General features: G+C 38.8%; 1 protein-coding gene across 1 annotated transcript; it reads right to left on the bottom strand.

Annotated features, from left to right (window-relative positions):
- Positions 1-3,523: 3,523 nt before the first annotated feature.
- On the bottom strand, positions 3,524-4,638 carry LOC130805652 (auxin response factor 17-like). Its single transcript, XM_057670436.1, has 3 exons — positions 4,104-4,638; positions 3,925-4,021; positions 3,524-3,789 (listed from the first exon to the last, which is right to left on the bottom strand). Exons 1-3 carry the CDS (start codon positions 4,268-4,270, stop codon positions 3,580-3,582), a joined length of 474 nt encoding a protein of 157 aa, XP_057526419.1. The 5' UTR covers positions 4,271-4,638; the 3' UTR covers positions 3,524-3,579.
- Positions 4,639-18,645: the final 14,007 nt, after the last annotated feature.

Genomic DNA, 18,645 nt, shown 5'->3' with positions numbered 1-18,645 from the left:
TCTGGCAATCCTGGTGTAGGATAATATACAGCCTCAAAACTCTGTTAAAATAATCTTGAAAAATCTAGGATTTTAATTAAATATAAAAATATCTAAATTAAAGAATTAAAAAATAAAAATATCTAAGATAATATAATGGAAGATCCTAGAAAAGTAATTAAAAAAAATAAAAATATCTAAGATATTTTAGTAAACTTGTAACCAAACTCAACACTATAAATACCCATTGATGTAATCAATTTTTTTGCAATGAAGAACAATATCCATTCTACATATTCACTTATCTTCCTCTCCAAATAAATCCATTCACGATTTTACCATCTAAATTTTCCTACATTTGGTATCAAGAGCTAATTAAAACCAAGACCTCCAAACAACCTAAACACATTAACCAACATACTCCACAATAAAATAAACCTCTAACCACAAAATAAAAAATGACCTTAACCACTAATTACCCCCAAGTTAGTTAGGTTCCCACATTTAAGGGAGAAAAATATGAACAATGGGCTATGCAAATGAGGTCAATATTTATCTCCCAAGATTTATGGGAATTAGTACAAGAAGGTTACGAACAACCACCCAAAGATAACACTAAAGAGTCATCTTGGGATGAAACAAAAATAAAACAATATAAACAAAATAGGATAAGGGATAACTATGCCCTATCCCTATTATATTGTGGAGTCGACGAGGCAATACTTACAACGATCATACTTACAAAAACAGCTACGGAGGCTTGGAGGATCCTGGAGACAAAACACAGAGGTTCCGAAGAGGTAATTCTTTTTAAACTCCAATCACTATGGAGAAAATTTGATAATTTATTAATGGCAGAAAATGAAACAATACATTCATTTTTTGACCAATTCACTAATATAGTTTATAAATAAGATCAAATGGTGGTAAAATAGAAGATGAAAATGTGATTCGAAAAATATTAAGGAGTCTATCACAAAAATATAACATTATTGCGACAACAATAGAAGAATTTAACTGAAAAATTTATCTTAATTAAGTATACCCGAACTAATAGGATCACTACTTGCACATGAAGATAGATTAAAAAGATTTAACGAAGAACCACTAGAACAAACTTTTCAAGCTAAATTAAAATATTCTAATGGTGAAAATAAAAATAGTCATTGTAAAAATTATGATAAAGGACAAACATCAACTAATTGTAGCAAGGGGAGAGGAAATTTTAAAAATCAAAGGAGTCGATTAAATAATCAAACTGACCTTTATTGTAAATTATGTAAGAAAACTAACTACAATACTAATGATTGTCGGTACAAATATAAGAGGTGTAAAAAACACACTCACCTAGGAAAAGATTGTTGGTATCGACAAAAATAAGAAGCAAACTATTTCGAAAACAATAATTCCGGAGAGCAAATATTTTACACTGGATTAAATGCACAAGAAAAAGTAAGTGACATATGGTATATTGATAGTGGTTGTTCAAATCACATGACTGACAATAAAAATTATTTTGTCACTCTTGACGAAAATGTTAAAACCCACATCACACTTGGCGACGGTAAAAAAGAAGATGTCGCCGGAAAAGGAACAATCGCCGTTAAAACAAAAAATGGCTCATCAAAATTAATTCATGAAGTTTTTTATGTTCCCGGACTTGCACAAAATTTATTAAGCGTAGGCCAATTAATTAAAAAAGGATATATGGTTAAATTTGAGAATAACAAATGTCAAATCTATGATAAAATTAAAGGTCAGATAATAACAACTGTTGAAATGACTCCTAACAGAATATTCCCATTAAAATCGCCATTTGAAGAAAAATTGGCTTTAAGCTCAATAAATGATGAATCCACCTTATCGCATTTGTGATTCGGACATCTAAATTTTAACAGCCTAAAACTATTAAAACAAAAAGAAATGGTAATTGGACTACCATCAATAAAAAATGAAAGAAAAATTTGCGAAGGCTGTATATATGGCAAGATGCAGAGATTGCCATTTCCTACACCTTGGAGGGCACCAGTTGTCTGCATGGAGACAATCAGAACAGTCCTGGCATTAGCAGCACAACATCAGCTACCAGTCTTTCAGCTCGATGTCAAATCAACATTTCTAAATGGAGAACTCGAAGAAGAAGTGTACGTCGAGCAACCGCAGGGATATGTCATCAAAGGCCAAGAAGACAAAGTATACCGCCTTCGAAAAGCTCTGTACGGACTCAAATAAGCACCCCGAGCGTGGAACAGCAACATCGACAATTATCTTCTCCAGCATGGTTTCATCAAGAGTCCGAGTGAACCTTCACTATATATCAAGACACAAGGTAACAACATTCTCATTTTATGCCTGTACATGGATGATCTAATCTATACAGGCACACACCCAACAATGATCGAAGAATTTAAAAAGGCTATGATGAAGGAGTACGAGATGACAGACCTTGATACAATGAAATACTTCCTTGGCATACAAATCAAACAAAGCCCAAAAAGAATATTTCTATCACAAGAGAAATATGCAGAAGACCTTCTCAAGAAATTCAGCATGGGTGAATGTAAACCGCTGGCTACACCAATGGCAATCAATGAGAAATTATCAAAGTACGATGGCAAACCAAAAGTCGACGGAGCAATGTATCGAAGCTTGGTCGGCTCTCTTATCTATCTCACACATGCAAGACCAGATATAGTCAACGCTGTCAGCATCATATCCAGGTTCATGAGTGAACCGAGCAAGGATCATCTAACAACAGCAAATAGGATTCTCAGATACATTAAGGGAACAAAAAGCTATGGAATCATGAATGAAACTGAAAAAGATTTTAAGCTCACAGGATACACCGTTAGCGACTGGGCTGGAAGCGTGGATGATAGAAAAAGTACAAGCGGGTACGTATTTCAACTTGGAAACAAGGTGGTCTCATGGTCATCAAAAAAACAGGCGACAATAGCTTTATCATCAGCAGAAGCAGAGTACATTGCAGCAACAAGTGCAGCACGTGAAGCAGTCTGGCTCAGAAGGATATTAATCAATCTACAACATAAACAAGAGACACCAACTACAATGTTCCGCGACAACATGTCAACAATAGCAATGACGAAGAATCCAGTGTTTCATAGCAGATCAAAACACATCGAGATACGACATCACTACATTCGTGAGTTAGTAGATAAGAAAGAGATCGAACTACAATTCTACAAGACGGGGGAGCAGCTCGCAGACATTTTCGCAAAACCCATATCAACTAATAGATTTATTGAGTTTAGAAGACAACTTAGAGTTCAAGATTTTTCAGATTAGGGAGAATGTTAAAATAATCTAGAAAAATCTAGGATTTTAATTAAATATAAAAATATCTAAACTAAAGAATTAAAAAATAAAAATATCTAAGATAATATAATGGAAGATTCTAGAAAAGTAATTAAAAAAATAAAAATATCTAAGATATTTTAGTGAACTTGTAACCAAAATCAACACTATAAATACCCATTGATGTAATCAATTTTTTTTCTACGAAGAACAATATCCATTCTACATATTCACTCATCTTTCCTTCCAAATAAATCCATTCATTATTTTACCATCTAAATTTTCCTACAAACTCTCCTTATTCGCTTCTTTCTCAATCGCAATTTCTACTTCATTAGCCGAATTCCTCCCTGCTTTAGTACTCCAATTTACATCCCTACGAATTCCAATAAAATGCTCATTGGTTGATTCTTTCAGCTTCAAAACAATAGTATCTCCTGCTTTTAACTTCTTTATTCTAACAAATTCAGGCCAATTAGTAGTAAACATCATGCTCTAACGCACTCCCGGAACTAGCATGAATTCCCAATTTTCACCATGAATATCAGTCATCCGGATCTTTTGACCAAAATCTATCCGTGGAAAAATGCGATTCGCACAATCATTGATAATAGTATAAAAATTAAGTGCCGTATATGGAGGTTTAAAAACATTGCTAAACGAAAGAACATTCTCGATACTCTTCTGATCGATTTTAATTAGGTTTGAACCAGAATTACTCATTTTACTATTATTCCAAGGTTCAAGAAGAAACTTAGCATAGGCTTGATCAGTATCAGGATCAGCGAGTAGCCAACACGACAAAGCACAGAACGAATTGAAGAAGATGAACAGTAACGATTGAAGAAGCATGTTCAATATGTCCTTGCGGAAAGTAGTAAACCAAATAATCCACTTTTGGTATCTCGATCAAAATTCCTGCACAAGCTTGCCATATTTCTGGATCTATTACACGTTGATTTATCGACGACGCCATTAAAAGATATTACTCGAGATCCTGATTTGAGCCGTGGAGACGATGGTTCTATGTAGGGAAAGAAAGAGAAAACAAAAAATAAAGCGGGAAAAAGATTTATATGGCTTGTCATGGTGAACTTTTGAGAAAATTTAATTTAATAAAATTATCAATTTATGTGGCCTTGTGATTAAAATACGCAAATCATATAGAAAAAAAAGCTGCGACTAACATTTTCGACTCTAGAAAACATGTAAATACAAATAAAGACAAAATAGGATAAGACAATGTATGAAGTAAAATGTCTTTAATAAAATGATTTTTTTAAAATTAAGTACACATTCAAGAATTCAAATTTTATAAATGAAAAGAATACTTCTAGTATCTCACACAAATTATATTTGTTTCCCTCAGGAAGAAAGTAAGGAGGATGCAATCAAGAAATCTCAGGCTGATACCTGCCCTTAGTAGGAGTCGAACCCTAAACTTCTGTTCAACATGCAGATACATTGAGCGATAAACGGTTTTGGTAGAATTCAAATTTTATAAGGTTAAAAATTTAAAAATTAATTTGCTTATTATTTTAGTATATATAATGCAATAATGAAGAGAGACATATATTACTATGTATACTTTTGACGCATTATATTTCTTACATTTTTCTCAAAATTTATATTAACAATACTAAATCAAACAATCAAAATGTATTGCGTTTTTGTAGTGGGCTATGTTTACTGAATATTAGCACTTCGGTAATCATGATTGTTTCGGTAATGAAACGAGGAAGTGGGAAATACTTGAAATACCATTAGTAGAAGCGTTATCAAGAGCGGTGATTCGTGGAAGGAAGCGACTTGAATTCCTGCAAAACAACACGTTAGCCTTGTCCGGGGGGTGATCTCCTGGAAAACCCCTCCGACACTCAAGTTAGAACGTTGATATAAGATTATTGAGTAGATGATTATAAACTGAATGCAAGAAGATGTTGGGGTTGATATTACTGGTATTTCGGTAGGCTAATGAAGTGGAGTATGAGTAAGGATACTTAAGAGGATTATTTTTAGATGCTCCTTCCCTTCTGATGGTGGCCTCTATTTATGGTGGTAAAGAAGGAGGTTATTTCTGAGAAGAAGTGGATTTTCATGGGAGTAATGGGCAGTTACCAGCCTTGGAAGAAGGATAACCAAGCAATGAGGGAGAGTGGGAAGTTGGGTCAAACAGGAGGTTATTTTGCTGGAGGGAGGTTAGGGTATTTGGAGGTAACTAGCCTATGGGCCTCTTAAGGAAGATGGGGAATTTAGAAAAAGGCCCATTAACCGAAAGTCAAAGTCAACACAAAAGGTTAAAGGGTATTTAGGTAATATGTCGTTACTAATTTAAATAAATAAATAAGTTAGTTAGATGATACCATGACATTTAGCCCCACGCACGAAGGATGATATGAGAAAGGCAACCCTGATGACTCGAAGTATCTTTCTTTGTGCGGAAACAAAAAGCGTCATTTGGCAGATCTTTTGGCGGATCCCGAAAATTGGGTTCGTAAGCTTTAAATCGACTGTTCACATGCCGAATTCCGAGTTGTAATGAAAAAGTTATGGCCTTTTCAAAATAACCGTAAGAGATGCTTTGAGAAAAATGAATAACGTCAGTCAAGCCGCGGCTTCAAGCATGCCGCGGAAAATCCCTGTCCGCCTATATTATTTAGCAGCGGGAATATAGACTCGGAGGCTGGATCCTGGTTCATGCTTTATTGATGCCGCAGAAGTCCCAATACTTAGAATATTCTGGAACAAGATAGCCCCCAAGGGGGGTCCGACTTGTCGACCATACGGGTCTTCAGGGACTTAAACATTTTTAAACGAGATCGCCATCAAAGCGGGTCCGACTTATAGACCTCACGGACAAGATATCGATTTTGTTGATCTGTCTTCCTTCATGGCGTGTTATAAGCCGTGGAATCAGGGGAAGGTATCATACCGCAACATGAATGAGTTGACTCGCCAGACAACTAAGTCAAGTGTGTTGAAGACGCGGCATAAATTTATACTTAGATTTATTATTCTTCACTGAGGGACTTAGGGGAGTCCGACTTATCAATGTTGCGGAAAGACGAAAGTACTTGGAACCATTTTTCTCCTGACATGCCCCTTGTTCTTCTAGGACGCGGAATGATCACATAGGTCCGTGTCTTCGATTATACGGAAAATGGGAAAATTTTCCCACACTTAGAATTTCTACACCAAAACTGGGGTCATCAGGGAGTCCGACTTATCGACCATACGGACATCCCACATACTTGGAATAATTTTTATTTGTCCTGGGGTGTAATTCAGGGTCCGACTTATCGACCCTACGGCTTCAATAGAAAATTTAATAACTTAGAGAATTTATTGACATTTTCTCCCATCTTGGGGGTCCGACTTATCGACTCCCCAGTCACAATCAAGGTCTGGTACTTAAAATTTTTTTCAATATTTCCCCTTCATTGAGGGTCCGACTAGTCGACTTCACGGACATAGATAAGAACACTTAGACAAATCTTCGACGTTTGCCCCCTCATTGGGGGTCCGACTTATCGACCCCCCGGTTTAAGTTTGGGATTCCACTTTTCGTTCAAGGGATGTTTAGGTTCGATGTCTGAGCCTTTATTGCTGCAATAAATAGGGTTGTTGGAACAATTCCCTCTCACCTAACTCTCATTAATTCCCTCAATTCTTCAAATTGCTAGAAAGAGAAAGTAGAGAGAGACGCTCTGACAACCTTCAACCCTTCCTCAAATTTCTGACAAACTTCTCGAAGATCTTCAAGGATTCTGACAAAACTTCATCAAATTTCTGACAAATCTTCAAAATCTCTTCAAGGTATTCAAATCTTTTTCCCAATTCTTGAATTTCTTCAAATTGTTCTTCAAACTGTTCTTCAGATTGTTCTTCGTGTTCTTGAATGTTTAAAGTTGAATTAGTTTTATGAAATTAGTCATTTTCCTTTACAATTTTCGCCTACTATTTTATGACAATCATAAATATGGATGTCGCGGCTACTCATGAGACAATAGCTAACTTCGACATTAACTCGGCTAACCCGACGGAAATTCCTTTGGTAGCTTGTAGACGCTTTAATAAAGAGGGGTTGCTAATGAATGATTCGGACAATAGTAGTTCGGTGAGAATCACCCCTCATTATGAACCAATAAAGGCCGGGGATGAGTCATCTGTGTCCCCTGTATACCCTCCGGAGATAATGAAAACTGCTCCTTGGGAAATGAGCGTTGCTTTCTTCTCCAATTACTTGCCGCGAATAAATCCTGACCTAGAATTGTATGTAGATATGGAAAACATCGAAGGATCAACTGAGTCCTCTGGAAGGGAGAGCGCAGCGCCGGTTCCTCCTCCATTTTACATTCCAAGCGGCGGTCCCCTTAACTACTTCATAGATTTACAAACAAAGAGAGACTTAGACAAGCGTCGGGAAGCCATCTCTCAAAAATGGGGTTTGAAAGATGACATCAATATTATTACCCCGGGGAATTATGACGCCGTTAGGTTTCCTCCCCCACACTGTATAGCTGTATATTTTCCTTCTTTTGAGCTAGGACTTAGGTTTCCCCTTCATCCCTTTTTTAGGGAAGTATTATATTTTTTGAACGTCTCAGTGCCTGAGTTATACCCTAACAAATGGGGTTGTATGGTGGCATTTTTGATCCCGTGCAAAGTTTTGGCCGTGCCACCAATACTTACCGCATTTAGGTATATATTTAGAGCCCGCCTATGTAATTCTCAATCATACGGCTGTGGCTGGAAAACCTTTACACATCGTCGTGGGCTGAAGATAGTCCACGACCTCCCTGACAACCAAAAGGGATATAGGACCAAGTTCGTCTATTTATACAACTCAGGAGGTTGGAATATTAAGACCTCCTTCGACATCAAACCCAACCTTTTGGGTTTTAACAACGGGATCCCGCAATGTTCTTTTAGTGATGCGGTGATCATAGAGTATGCGAAGATGGACGTTCAATTGGGGAGGAAACCCATGAACGTCCAACTCAACTGGATACCAGGTCGTCCTGAGTTGGAGAATGAGAACCTCCTCTCAGCATTCGGCATCAGCTTGGCTATCGATCGGAGTAAGAGTCATCGAATTTCTTCCTTCCCTTTTCTATGGTATGTTTACTTGTTTCTAGCTCATGATTTTGCAGGGATAGCCAAAGAAAACTTACGAGCAAAAAATCCGGAACTCATGAAGAAGTTCAGTGTCATGCGATTTGCTCAAGGGGCCATCCAATGGCCCGTGGAAAAACCTCTACCTCTTCCTCCAAAGGTATAAATTCATACATATTTTCCGAACTATGAGGGATTTCTTCGATTTTTTCTAACTTTTTCTCTTGTAGGACTCGGCAACGGTGGAGAAGGGGTTAGATGAAGTGCCCTGCGAAGAGGAGGCTCTCAGTCTCCTCGAGGAGAGGAAGAGAGTCCATATTCCCGATGACTCTCAGAGGGTAATTCCCTCTAAGAAGAAGGAATCGAGGAAGAAGAAGAGTGGGAAGGAGAGAAAAAGAAAAAGAGACTCTCCTTCCCACGGGGAGAGCGCGGCAAAGAGGGCCTCCCCGGATACCATACACACCGCCGTACCTCTACAAGCGAGGTCGGCGGAAGGGGAGACGTCGATTCCCCCAACCGAGGCTCCCATCTCCATTAAAGGCAAGGAGAAGGTCGGGGAATCGTCCGCGGCCCCAGAGCCGCGAATAGAGGAGGTGTATCGCCGCAGGGGGGTCTTACCCTTCCAGCACGATACCCTCTTCAATGAATTGGGTCATAAGGGCATGATCACCCGCTTTAACAGGGCGACATGCCATCTGATCAGCAGGAAGGACGTCGATCATCTGGAGTCCCTGCCTCCTATCGATAGAGTTCGCCAACTCTAGGCCTCGGCGGCTGAGGTACGATGTTACATTTTTCATATTCTGTTGAGTAAGACGGCCAGATAATCTATTGACTTGATTTGTTCTTGGGCAGACATACTTGAGGTTATCGTTCGAGTTAAGTCTCAGCCATCAGAGCGCCGCGGATAGGGAAACCCTGGTGGCCCTCACTTCTCACTGCAACAAACAGGAGGAGGAGCTGAAGAAGCTGAGGGAGGATCTTGAGGAGCTTCCGGTCTTAAGAGAAAAGCTGGCTAAGTGTGTCGAACTAAAAGAGCGCTTAGTCAGCACAGAACAATGGCGAGAGAAGGCCAGGAAGCAGCTGGAGGGGACCGTGGGTAATTTAGACGCGGCTTCAAACATGTCGGCCACCCTTAGCCACGAAATCGGGCACCTGATGGATATTCATGCTAGGCTGGTTCGACAAAATCAGTCACTTCTGCGTCAGGTGTCTAATGATTTGGATAAATTCCAATCCCTTTTATCTGCGGCGAGAATATACAAGCTTTGCTTGGGTAGGAAGTCGCGGATAGCAAGGGATTGGTTGACCTCGGATGAGCCAGAGGCGTCGAGTTTCTTGGGGGCGCTAACCGCGGAGACGGTGGGCACCGGTACCATGATAAGTGACGAAAAATTCCGTCTGGCTGTCGCGGAGTTAGGTGTCAACTTTGATTCTCTCCTTTAGAAGGCAAATCAAAAGGGGACAAAGCTTTGGCTAACCTAGCTCCGATTTTGGAGCGGGAGTCAGCGGTGCTGGTGGACCCCTATTGGGACGTGGAAGAGGCAAGAGAGTGGACCTTGCGGCTGAAAAGGAGGCATTATGCCTTGATTTGGACAAACTCTCTCTCTCTCTCTCCTCCCTCAACCTCGGACGTCCCCGAGAACTTGACGCTCTCTAAGCTGGAGAGTTTGTGTCTAGATTTGTCCAACCTGCTGATTGATGAGGGCAAAAACCTCCAAGGCTTATCCAGGGAGTTATCCGAGATCGGAGTGGAGCCATTCGATATTGAAGAATTTATAAGCTTCACTCCGAGCCTTGGCGTGGGAGCGGCCGGGTCCCCTCAACCATCGCCTCAAGATCCGGAGGGAGATGTAGACGCTTTCTTGGATGATATCTGATTTTGTAATATAAACTTGACATTTGTAATCAATCTTTTATAATTTTGAATAGAATCATATTTTTGTGCCGAATTATTCGTGTGATTAATGATTATTCCTGATCTCAATGTATTGCGCTGTGTTTGGAGTATTTCCAGTTCTATTTCATAGGCCGCGACTCCTTTCGACCAACAAGCTGGGATTAATTTGGTCACCTTTTACTTGGAACAATTACGATCTTGGGACCCCATTCTATGGGTCCGGCTTATCGATGTCACGGCCGGGTGACTTTGAAGATTTACTTAGACTAATTCTGAACTTAGGACCCCATTCTAAGGGTCCGACTTATCGACGTCACGAACAGGAGACACCAAGCAAAATTTTTACTTAGAATAATTTTGATTTTGGGACCCTATTCTATGGGTCCGACTTATTGAGGTTACTAATACTTATCTGAATACCAGAGAACATTGTTTTTAACTTTAATTAATTCTGTTTTTTGGACCCTCGTTTAGGGGTCCGACTTATCGATGTTACTTGAATGCCAGAGATTTTTACTTGGAATAACTTTTGATATGACCCTTATTTTTGGGTCTGACTTGTGGATGTCACTGATTCGTGGTGACTTAGAATAAATTTGAATATGGGACCCCATTCTAGGGGTCCGCCTTATAGATATTACTGAATTTAATGAAATTTCCAATATTACTAGAGGGAGTAGAATATAACTGAATACTTGTTGGGGCCGGATAATTCTGAAAAAATGAAATCTCTGATATATTGAAAATTATAATGACAACGCGACTATGCCGCGGGATAAAGCTACTGATTCTGGTGAAATTAACGATCATTGACTAGCCTCTTGCGAATCTCATTAAATGAAGTACTTCTTTAAGTGGTCTCCATTCCATGGGCGGGGTAGCTTCTTTCCTTTCATGTCTTCTAGTTCGAATGTTCCGGGTTTGATGACGCGGATGATTTTGAATGGGTCATCCCAGTTGGCCCCAAGTTTCTCTTTGTCTACGATCTTTCCCGTGGCCTCAACTTTTCGTAGGACGAAGTCACCAACTTGAATGTGTTTAGTTTTGACGAGTCAGTTGAAGCTGCGAATCATCTTCTGTTTTTGGGACATAGATCTTAACAATGCGTTCCCCCGTGTTTCTGGAAGCAGATCCAAGTTCTCCTTTTTTCCTTGTTCATTCTCGTCGTGTGAGTAGTAGGTAACCCTTGTAGAGGGTATGCCTATTTCTACTGGAAGCACGGCTTCGGACCCGTATACCAAGGAGAATGGAGTATGTCCTGTTGCTTCTTTGACGGTTGTTCGGCTTGCCCATAGGATGCCGGGTAGTTCTTCGTCCCAAGTACCTTTAACCCCCTCTATTTTCTTTTTGATACCGTTCAGATCTCCTTGTTTGCTGATTCAACTTGCCCATTTGTTTGTGGCCGAGATACGGAACTGAATCGGATTTGAATGCCAAATCTGTCACAGTATTGTATCGTGTTCTTACTGACAAATTGTCTCCCATTGTCGGTAATGATCACACGAGGAATGCCGTATCTCGTGATGATATTTCGCCATATGAATTGACAGACTTGTTTGTCCGTGATGGAGCCGAGGGGCTCTGCTTCCACATACTTGGTGAAATAATCAATTGCCACTATAATGAATTTGCGTTGCCCCTTTGCGGGAGGGAAGGGGCCAAGGAGATCCATACCCCATTTATCGAACGGTAAGACGGCTTGCATGACGGACAGGTAGTTAGAGGGTTTCCTTCCTATCTTTGAGTGGTATTGGCATTCGGGACATCGTTTGACCAAGGTTTCCGTATCTTTCCTGAGAGAGGGCCAATAATATTCGCTTCTGAGGACTTTGCTAATGACAGTTCCTACTCCTTGATGTATACCGCATCCGCCTTCATGTATTTCGCGAAGGATGTAGTTTCCTTTTTCAGCAGAAACACATTTTAAAAGGGGATGGGTATATAATTTTTTATAGAGCATGTCTTCGTGGAGCTCGAACCATCTGGCCTTCTTTTGAAGCATTTTGGCCTGATTCTCGTCATGGGGGAGCGTCTGATTTTGCAAAAATTTGATGTATGGCTCCATCCACATTTCTGATCTATCAATGGTGTTAACCATGAGGTTGATACTGGGGTTTGGAAGAACTTCCCAGATAATATCGCGAGCCGCGGGTGTTTCAGCTGAGCTGACGAGTTTTGCCAGGGAATCGGCTTGTGCGTTTTGAGATCTTGGGATGTGGACCAATGTGAATTTGTCGAATTTCTTGACAAATTCTCTTACTTGTTGCAAGTACATCTTCATGCCGTCATCTTTGGCCTCGAATTCTCCATTTACTTGTCCGACTATTAGCTGGGAGTCAGAAAAAGTGGATAATACTTTCGCCCCTGCTTCATGGCAGATTTTGAGCCCCATGAGTAATGCTTCGTATTCTGCCTCATTGTTAGAGGCCGCGAACTCGAATCTGACCGCTCTTTCCATACGGACCCCGGCAGAAGACATGATCAGCAGCCCAGCTCCGCTTGCTGATTATGTATAGGATCCATCCACATACAACTTCCATTCTTGATTAGGTTCAGGATGTTGGGGGATAGTGCTTTCGGCGATGAAGTCAGCCAAGGCTTGTGCTTTGATCGCTGTTCGTGGTTCGTATTCGATGCCGAAATCTGCAAGTTGATTAGCCTAATCAGTGACGCGGCTTGATTTGTTTTTTCCTTCCAGAATCTTTTTCACAGGTTGGCTGGATCTGACGATGATCTGGTGGGATTGGAAGTATGGTTTCAGTTTCCTGCTCGCCATCACGATTGCGAATAAGACCTTTTCTACTTCGCTGTAGTTTCCCTCAAATCCTCGAAAGGCGTGACTCACATAGTATACGGGGAATTGCTTCTTTTCTCTCTCGGCGATCAGTACTCCTGACAGGGAGTATTCGGAGACCGAGACGTATAAGACCAGCTTTTCCCCGTTGAATGGCGAAACCAGTTTCCGCAAAGATGACAAGTGCTCTTTCAACTGCTGGAAGGATTCCTCGGCTTCTCTTGTCCACTCGAACTTGCTTTGCTTGAGGGTTTTGAAGAAGGGCGAATATCTGTCCGCGGACTTTGATAGATCCTTCCCAAGGCAGTTATGCATCCCGTTAGCTTTTGAACTTCTTTTACGGACCCAGGGGACTTCATGTCCTGGATTGCCTGTATCTTGTAAGGGTTGGCTTCTATTCCTCTTTCGTCAACAAGGAAACCAAGGTATTTCCCACCGGTGACTCCGAACACGCACTTTTCGGGGTTGAGTCTCATTTGATGTTTTCGGAGGGTGTTGAATGTCTCGCGTAAGTCCGCGGCATGTTGGGACGCCTGCTTACTTTTTGTGATCATATCATCCACGTATACCTCCAAGTTTTGGCCTATCTGAGATTGGAAGACCTTATTGACCATTCTCTGGTAAGTAGCTCCAGCATTCTTTAGCCCGAAGGGCATAACCTTGTAGCAGTATACTCCGGCATTCGTAATGAAGGCCGTATGTGTAACACCCCGATATTTTCCGATATATTAAATGATTTGCTAGTAATATTATTATTATTATTCTTTTTAGAAGAATATATTTTCTTTTTATTATTTATTTTGTTAGTGGGTTAGATCATGAGATTTCAACTTTTAAGGCAATTAAAACCATTTTAAGCCCAAACCTTTTCCTAATCTATCTTTAATTTCAAAAAAAAAAAATTAAAAGAGGATTTGAATCAATTTGGCCGGCCATATGGGGAAGTTGGGGGATTTGTAACCTCTTGAAGAATATTGAAAGATTAAGAATAATTGCCTTCCATAATTATTGCCTTAATTTCCTTAATTCCTTTATTTCCTTAATCTCCTAATTAACTTACATCTTTTCATTTCAAACCATTTGCAAGTAAGAAAACACTCCCAAAACACTCTATTCCTCACGCCTAAATCACCTTGGTTCATCAATTTTGGTGTTTTGTTCTTGTGCAATTGTGAGTAATTCTTAATCTAGTTTTTATTTTTAAGTTTTAATTTAAATTTCTATGATTTATATGTGTGTTATTTCATAGTTTATGATTTGTTCATGATTTAAAAATTCATGTGTGAAAGTATGATGTATTTTTCTATCTAGATTAATGTATGATTTTTAGGGTTTTAGATATGTTTACATATGTGTGAGAATTTGTTTGATGGATGATTGAAATATATATATATATATATATATATATATATATATATATATATATATATATATATATATATATAGATATATATATATATATATATATATATATATATATATATATATATATATATATATATATATATATATATATATATATATATATATATATATATATATATATAATGGATGCTCATAGAAAAAATGTATGTGGTGTTAGAAATTTATTTATTTTTGATTAATACAAGGAATTTATAATGTTGGTAGAAAAAAAAAAGAAATATACATGTAAATATGTGATGTATATGTGTGCATACAATTGTGTAAAAAGAATTATATTGAGGAAAAAAAAATTAGTTTATTAAAATTTATTTTTTTTTGATAATCATGAAAATTATGTAAAATTTGTTGTTTAGATTTAATAGGAAATAAAGCATTGAAATTTATATTTTTGTGATAAAAAAAATGGAATGACAAAATCCCGTAGGTTTTGAAAATGGTGAAAAAAATGTGTTTTTGGAACATTTTTGGTACCCGGGGGTTTTGACGCCTTCCGGACGCAACGGTGAAGTCGAATTTTCAGTTTGATAGTTTTAAGTTGAGTTTCTGGACAGATTGTATAGGCTGTCCTGTTTTGTGTATTTACCATGTTATAGTATGTGATGGATGTTCATGTTGTGTGTAGTATTCTAGGTATGGATGTAATTGTATGTGTATGTTATGGATGATTTGAGGAAATGTGTATGTGTGCTTATTTCCCGAATACGATTGAACCTTGTAGGAAGTCGATTCGTGACCGGGAATTGATTAAGACGCTTGTGAGTTGGTTATCTTGCTTAAGGTATGTACACGCAGCGTGGTTCGCATTAGTCCGATGTATCATATAGTAATGGTATACAAAAGTAAATCATGGATATATAGTACGAATAATGTTATCCTTCGAGTAAATAATTTTTATACATTGTTTTGATAAGCAGAGGTAGTATGACCTCACTAACCTTAAAGTGGACGTAGTATGACTTCAATTGGTGGAAATGAATTACTCGCGGTATATGGGGGCATTATGAGCCACCGCGGGGGTATGCATACTTAACCATAGGCACCGAAGTAAGGCGAGTGTCTATGGTAGAGACTTGCTGAGGGGTTAGCTCCCCCTAATGTATTGTCTCACTTATGGAGATTGGAGTGTACCGGCAGTATGGCTGAATAGTACAGCAGTATGGCTGACTAATCTTTACATGAAAATAATTATTCTTAATTAGCATGATCGAAGCGTACGGTTCTGTGAATTGTCAGCTATTAAATTAAAACTTACTCTTGTGTTATTATTTATTTGGTATGCGACGATTGCTGACGTGTACTTTTGGTCTTAACGACCCTGCGATGATGTTGTTTCCTATCTGGGCAATGACTAGCAGTAAGTTAAGTTGCAGGTCTGGGGAGTGAGGATTGACCCTTGAAGAAATAAATTATTAGGATAGAGAAGTCTTGATAAGAACTTCAAATTTAAGTTTAAAGAACATTTGGTCTTATGAGGCGAACATTGTTCTCAAGTTGTAATAAGTAGATTTAACTTTTCGTTTTTGTCCACTGCTAAGAATTTCTTATATCTAGTAGTTCATAATAACACAAATAGAACTCGATCCGCACGTTTTCCTTAACTTCAAACCCGTTTTAAACTGTTTTCTAACATCCCGGTTTGACTCGGATTATAGTTGTCTCGTTTTTAAAAGGTCATCTTCTCTTTTCGTACGACCCGAGTTATTCCGAGATGTTACAGTATGTGGCTGGTCTTCTGTGGCCAAGGGAATCTGATGGTAGCCGGCATTAGCATCCATGAAACTCAGTAGAGCGTGGTGTTGATTCAATTAGGAACGGGAACAGCAACAAGAGGGGGGGTGAATTGTTGTTGTTGCAAGTTTAAGCGATTGTGCCCTGTTTTTGCGGAATTATTCAAAATAAATAAAGCTTAAACTAAGAGCAAAATAATAAGAGAGACACACGATTTTACGTGGAAACCTTTTGGGCCTAAACAAAAGGAAAAACCACGACCACTTGGGATTTCTAACAACTTCACTATGTTTAAGGCAATTAGTTACAATTACAATAAACACCTTACTTCACTCGAAGCGAAACAACTAGGCCAACTCTTCACTCTCTAATTGCTTTACTCAAAGCAACAAACTTAGCTTTACAATAAGCTAATCCTCTCTAGCTTCACTAAAAGCTATCTAACTTCCCCCTTAGACTCACTCGAGTCTAATTACATAAACTCTCAAAATCCCTTACAAAAATGATAGAAATTCTCTAAAATAAATCAAAGAGTTGCACAAGTAAATATTATGAATTAATTGGCAATTTAAAAACACAAAATATTCCTTGTAGAATTTCAAAATCAAACGCAAAAATTATTTTTCTCTCAAAGCATGCGTTTTTTTTTTTTTTTTTTTGAAAAACCGAGCTAGTTAGCTTATTTATAATAAAATAAATTTCTAAAAATAGAAAAATATTCCAACCCATTATCCTTAGTCATGGATCAATGAATGATGCTGAATGAATCACAAAACGGTTAATACTTCAGCCTTTGAATAAATCAAACAAACGGTTAAGGCAATCAGTAACCGCTATACCCTGATAACCACTGTTCCTTAATAACCGCTGTTCCCTAAAGTAGCAGTTTCTTCAGTAGTAATTCCTGTTCCCCAAATTAATGGCTGGAACTTCATGCTATATTTAGAAAACGGTTTTGGTAAAACGGTTATCTTTTGACTAATTCTAAAAACGGTTATCTTTTGACTAATTCTTAGAAAATGGTTATTTTTACTATTTTTAGGAAAAGATTATTTTTATTATATTTCAGAAAATCCAAAAATAATTAAGACCTAACTGCTGTTCCTACTTTTTAGTAGATCCAAGTTTATCTCCTAAAAATAAGGAATTAATCTTGAAACCCACACGTGAGGAATTTTAGAAATTCTTTTTGCCAATTAACTTTAATAAACTAATGCAACCAATTAATTTAAATACATTAACTAAAAAAAAAAATAAAAGATAGAATTTATTAGCTAACGTAAATTGACTTCAGTTTGGGAACACTGCGCTGTCTCCAAATTCCAACTTGCTAGAACATCAAACCTGGGAACAGTAGACTTCCTGTCTCCATTTTACATCCCACGTGATATACTCTTCTAACATCTCTTGAAACCTTTTGACATGTATATTCCCATGAACTAAGCCATAGGTACTATCAACAATCACAATTAATCGGATATCGACCTGCACAAAATCTCTAAACACATATTTGCTAAAGTGTAGTCATCATCAAAACTCAAGAGGTCCAACACGTGGCCTGCTGTGGAATCTACCAAACGATCTATCTTAGGAAGAGGATAATCGTCCTTTGGGCAGGCTTTGTTCAGATCCGTGAAGTCAACGCACATCCTCCACTTGTCGTTTGATTTTTTCACGAGGACGACGTTTGAGAGCCAATCGGAGTATTTGCATTCTTTGATGAATCCAGCTCTCAGCAATTTCTCCACTTTTTCTTGGGCGGCCTCTATCCACTCCCTTCCTTGATGTCGCAGCTTTTGCTTCACGGGTTTGTAGCCTGGTTTTATATCTAGTTTATGGCACATGATGTTTATAGGGATGCTAGGCATTTCTTCCGTGGAAAAAGCAAAGACGTCGCGGAACTCAGTAAGGGTGGCCATGATATCTTGCCTAACCGGGCCAGGGAGGTTTTTCCCTATTTTGAGGCATTTTCCTTTGAATATGTCCACCTCCTCATATCGTTCTACAGGGCGAGGCCTTTCGTGCGGGTTGAGATTCTCCAGATACACGCTCATGACAGTAGAGGACTCTTCTTCCCTTTCCCTTTTGGAGGGGGTGATGGAAGCTCCTCGTTTTAAGGTGTTGATGAGGCATTGGCGTGCCGTCACCTGATCCCCTTTGAGGATACCCACTTGTCCATCATCCCGCTCGAATTGTAGCAAGAGTTGATGAGGGAAGATCGCGGCTTTGATTTTGTTGATGAGCAGAAGCCCCATGATAGCGTTGTAGGGAAAGGTGAGATCCACCACCGTGAATCGTATGGGCATGGTTTTGCGTTCATTTCTTTCCCCCACCCGCACGGGGAGAATGATCGTGCCTAGTGGAATGACTTGACTTCCCCCAAACTCAA

Source organism: Amaranthus tricolor, chromosome 2 (assembly GCF_026212465.1).
Source record: "Amaranthus tricolor cultivar Red isolate AtriRed21 chromosome 2, ASM2621246v1, whole genome shotgun sequence".
Taxonomy (NCBI): domain Eukaryota; kingdom Viridiplantae; phylum Streptophyta; class Magnoliopsida; order Caryophyllales; family Amaranthaceae; genus Amaranthus; species Amaranthus tricolor.
Note: the sequence above shows the minus strand (reverse complement) of the source record. Positions and strands in the feature narration are given on the sequence as shown.